General features: G+C 33.3%; 1 protein-coding gene across 1 annotated transcript; it reads right to left on the bottom strand.

Annotated features, from left to right (window-relative positions):
- Positions 1-481: 481 nt before the first annotated feature.
- Positions 482-3,270, bottom strand: LOC133317723 (7-deoxyloganetin glucosyltransferase-like). Its single transcript, XM_061519608.1, has 2 exons — positions 2,760-3,270; positions 482-1,425 (listed from the first exon to the last, which is right to left on the bottom strand). Exons 1-2 carry the CDS (start codon positions 3,268-3,270, stop codon positions 482-484), a joined length of 1,455 nt encoding a protein of 484 aa, XP_061375592.1.
- Positions 3,271-3,623: the final 353 nt, after the last annotated feature.

Genomic DNA, 3,623 nt, shown 5'->3' with positions numbered 1-3,623 from the left:
GAACGAGTTTTGTGGGATTTTGTGTTTTTATTCTTCTGGAAACAAATATTTTAATATGTCTCTTCCCATATATAGATTCGTGGAATTTGATTTTGGTTTGTGCCAAAAGATGAATTGGATTATTATTTTGGTAAAAGACAATGCAACATCATTTTCAAAGTACACTTATTTATTTATTTGTAAATAAGACATCCCACGTTCGTTTGTAATCAATGTTACAAATACGTCTCATGAGAGTCAAACCCACTAAGGCATCATGCAATCAGCTAGGCTACACGAGAATTATTGAAGCATAATGCTTATATAATAATATTCAATACATTATTACAATGTATTCAATTATTAAACATATTTTAATATATATACTCCAATTTAAGCCACCCAATCACAGTTGAACCAGTACATTTGTGGATCCAATAAGCAATTCGGTTTTAAAAACATTAAAAGTACCAAACGGATTGGAATAATTCAAATCCAAACACTAGTTTTTATCAACTTTGCCCATAAGAACTTGACGAACCATATTATCCATATTGAGAAACGAAGATCCATGTGGAGCAGAAGTAGCATCATGTGCCAAATTCTTCAATTCCAAAGCTTTAGCTTTCATCTCTTTACCCTTTTGACCCTCCATCAACTCCAACACAAGGCTTTCAACTATATTCCTCTTAACATCTTCAATCTCCAACCCAATACCCCATTCCTTGCAAGAGAATCTACAATTGGTTTGTTGCTCCGCAAAGAAAGGCCAACAAAGCATAGGAACACCTCCACACACACTTTCCAACGTTGAATTCCAACCACTGTGTGTCAAGAACCCTCCAATTGCGGGGTGAGCCAAAACTTGCTCTTGGGGACACCAACTTACCATTAGGCCTCTCTTTTTTGTCTCATTCACGAACTCTAAAGGTAAAATAGCATTTTCCCCTGCTACAACATCTGGTCTTATAACCCACAAAAAGGTTTTGTTGCTATTAGCAAGTCCCCAAGCTAACTCTATCAATTGGTCACTTGTTATAACCGTGACGCTACCAAAGTTCACGTAAATCACAGAGTTAGGTTCTTTGGAGTCTAGCCATTCTAGACACTCTGGCTCTTCCTTCCAAAGATTTGACCCTATTGTTTTCAAATCTTCATAATTGATATCATTTAAGAGTAAATTCAAGGGACCAATGGAATAGACCGATGGTGGCAGTATGGATGACAATGCGTCCAAAACATCATGCTCTAATGCATCAAATGTGTTCAAAATGATTGCAGAAGCTTTTTTAGCTCTCTCGCACTCCCCTTGTATGAAATCTAACATAAATTCTTCTGGGTTTGTGGTTCTTATAAAGCTAGTCATGTCCTTTAGACGGATTTCTTTGATGCCTGGCACCCAATCGATGATTGTCTCCAAATACCCATTTGTGATATAACTTGAGTCTGCATGTCAAGTACAGAATTTACTTTGTTAAATTAGTACAGGTTATTCTCGTAGGAGGAGAGATATTCTCACTACCAAAAATTTTCACTACCAACTTACTACCTATCTAATCACCATTAGATTAACATTTTCTCTCTCTTTAAAAACTTTTTAACATTCTCTCTCTTTGATCCAATGGTGATGTGATGGATAGTAAATTAGTAGTAAGAATTTTTTGTAATTAGAATATCCTTACTCTTCTTAGAGTGGTATAACAAGAAGTCTTGAACTAATTTTTGTTCATTGATTATTTGCTCACACATCTAATAAATTAGAATCATTAGATATAAATAGAAATAACTATCAAAATTAAAAGTGTAACTTACATCGATGTAAAATGGTATTAATATACATACATACATATATATGGGTAAGATCTTTTGATACCAATGTCAAACTAAAAAGTTTGATACCATACCAAATCTTAACCATTAATTTTCACCAATTTGATTGTTATAATTTATTGAATCACAATTATTAATTAATTATTAATTTTCAATAAATTATAACCGTCAAATTGACAAAAATCAATGATTAAAATTTTGTGCTAAATTTTTTAGTTTGACATTGATATCAAATGATCATATATATATGTGTGTGTGTGGGTCATGATCATTTTACATCAGTGTAAGTTACACTCTTAATCTTATCCGTTAATCTCAATTATATCTAAGGGTTCAAATATTTTAGTGATGTGGGCAATTGGATATAAATGGATCAATGGTCAGATTAAGTGTAAGACTTCTAACTTTTATACCAGTGTAAAAATATCCTGCCCCTGTATATATATATAATCGGGTTACTGTAAAGGTATGTCTATTTAATGATAAACTTTTAACAAATAACGTTTGATGATTTTTTAGATGAAAGTAATGTTAATGAGAAAAATAATATAGCTTTAATATTTTAGTACCCCTTAAAAGGCTCAATATTGAGCAGTCTTTTTAGAGAAGACACTTACTTTTCCGTAAACATAAATAAATATGGGGAAGGATCTGTTTACAAATTTTTTTGAATTTTGTTTACAAATTACACTATATTCTCCCGGAAGAACATAGTGAAATTAATGTTCTTCCGGGAGAACATAGTGTAATTTGTAAGAATCTGTAAACAAAAAAGTTGGTAAATATAACTTGCCCCAACAAATATATATAAAATTAGAAGTGAGATATTTACATAAACTCTATATAATATTGCGATTCTTATAAATATGACATATTTGATAGGAACTTTCAAACCAGTGGGCCACCCCAAATGAGTGAGTTTTAATATATAGTAAAAGAAATCAATTTACCTTTAAGGGGTGTTAAGCCCTTTTCAATGAGTTGGCGATATTGCATGTAACACATGAACCCACATGCACTAGTTGTCCAGAAAAGCACCTCTGGGATGCCAAGTTCTTGGGCAGCATCAAGAGTGAAGCTCATAACACCATCAGAAACTATACAAGTCACAGGAGGGACATCTGAGGCATTATTCAGTTTTGAAATGAGGTTCTTGAATGGAGCTAAGCAAGTCTTTGTTGTAGACTCACACAGGGAACTCACATCTTGTGTGGCATCCGCATCAGACTCAGGTAGACCATCAGGGATGGTGTCAAAGCAAAATGATGGAACATCATTTAGGGAATCAGATCCTCTAGATTTGAGAAGCCGTTTATGGTTATACTCTGTGTTAACAAAGGTTATATGGAAGCCTCTAAAATGGAGAAGCTTTGCTAGTTTGAGCATTGGGTTTATGTGGCCTTGTGCTGGGAATGGAATGCACACAGCATGAAGCTTTTTGGTTGTGCCTAAAGAACCCATTTTTTATTTTTTTTTAACTTTTTTTCTTGTTTCTCAGATTGTACTCACACAAGCAAAAGAATATGAGAGTACTTGCTTGCTTGATGTTGCAAACTCGTGTTCCTTAGACTAGATTTTATAGTGGAGCCGTGTTAATTATTTTCAAATTAATTACTTGTTATATTTGACTTCTAATAACCGCATTCATAATGGTTCGCATAATTCCCTCACACTCCACGGTGGAGTTCCATATATAGTCTTAACATTAATACAATAGTTTACGTGTTGTGTTCAGATTTTGGTGCTGTTATTGTCAAAAAATGGAAATAATTTTTTTTTTGTCTGAAATGATTTGTTTGAATTTGTACACCAAC

The sequence above is a fragment of the Gastrolobium bilobum genome, unplaced genomic scaffold (assembly GCF_033153095.1).
Source record: "Gastrolobium bilobum isolate Gb01-03AN ecotype WA unplaced genomic scaffold, APGP_CSIRO_Gbil_v1 utg18935, whole genome shotgun sequence".
Classification (NCBI taxonomy): domain Eukaryota; kingdom Viridiplantae; phylum Streptophyta; class Magnoliopsida; order Fabales; family Fabaceae; genus Gastrolobium; species Gastrolobium bilobum.
This window is presented reverse-complemented; position numbering and strand designations above follow the sequence as displayed.

Excerpts from the sequence above, each read along its gene's own strand:
- LOC133317723 (XM_061519608.1), bottom strand. The coding sequence starts at position 3,270 with ATGGGTTCTTTAGGCACAACCAAAAAGCTTCATGCTGTGTGCATTCCA. Across the intron at positions 1,426-2,759 it reads GGGCTTAACACCCCTTAAAG|ACTCAAGTTATATCACAAAT; the intron begins GTAAATTGATTT and ends CTTGACATGCAG.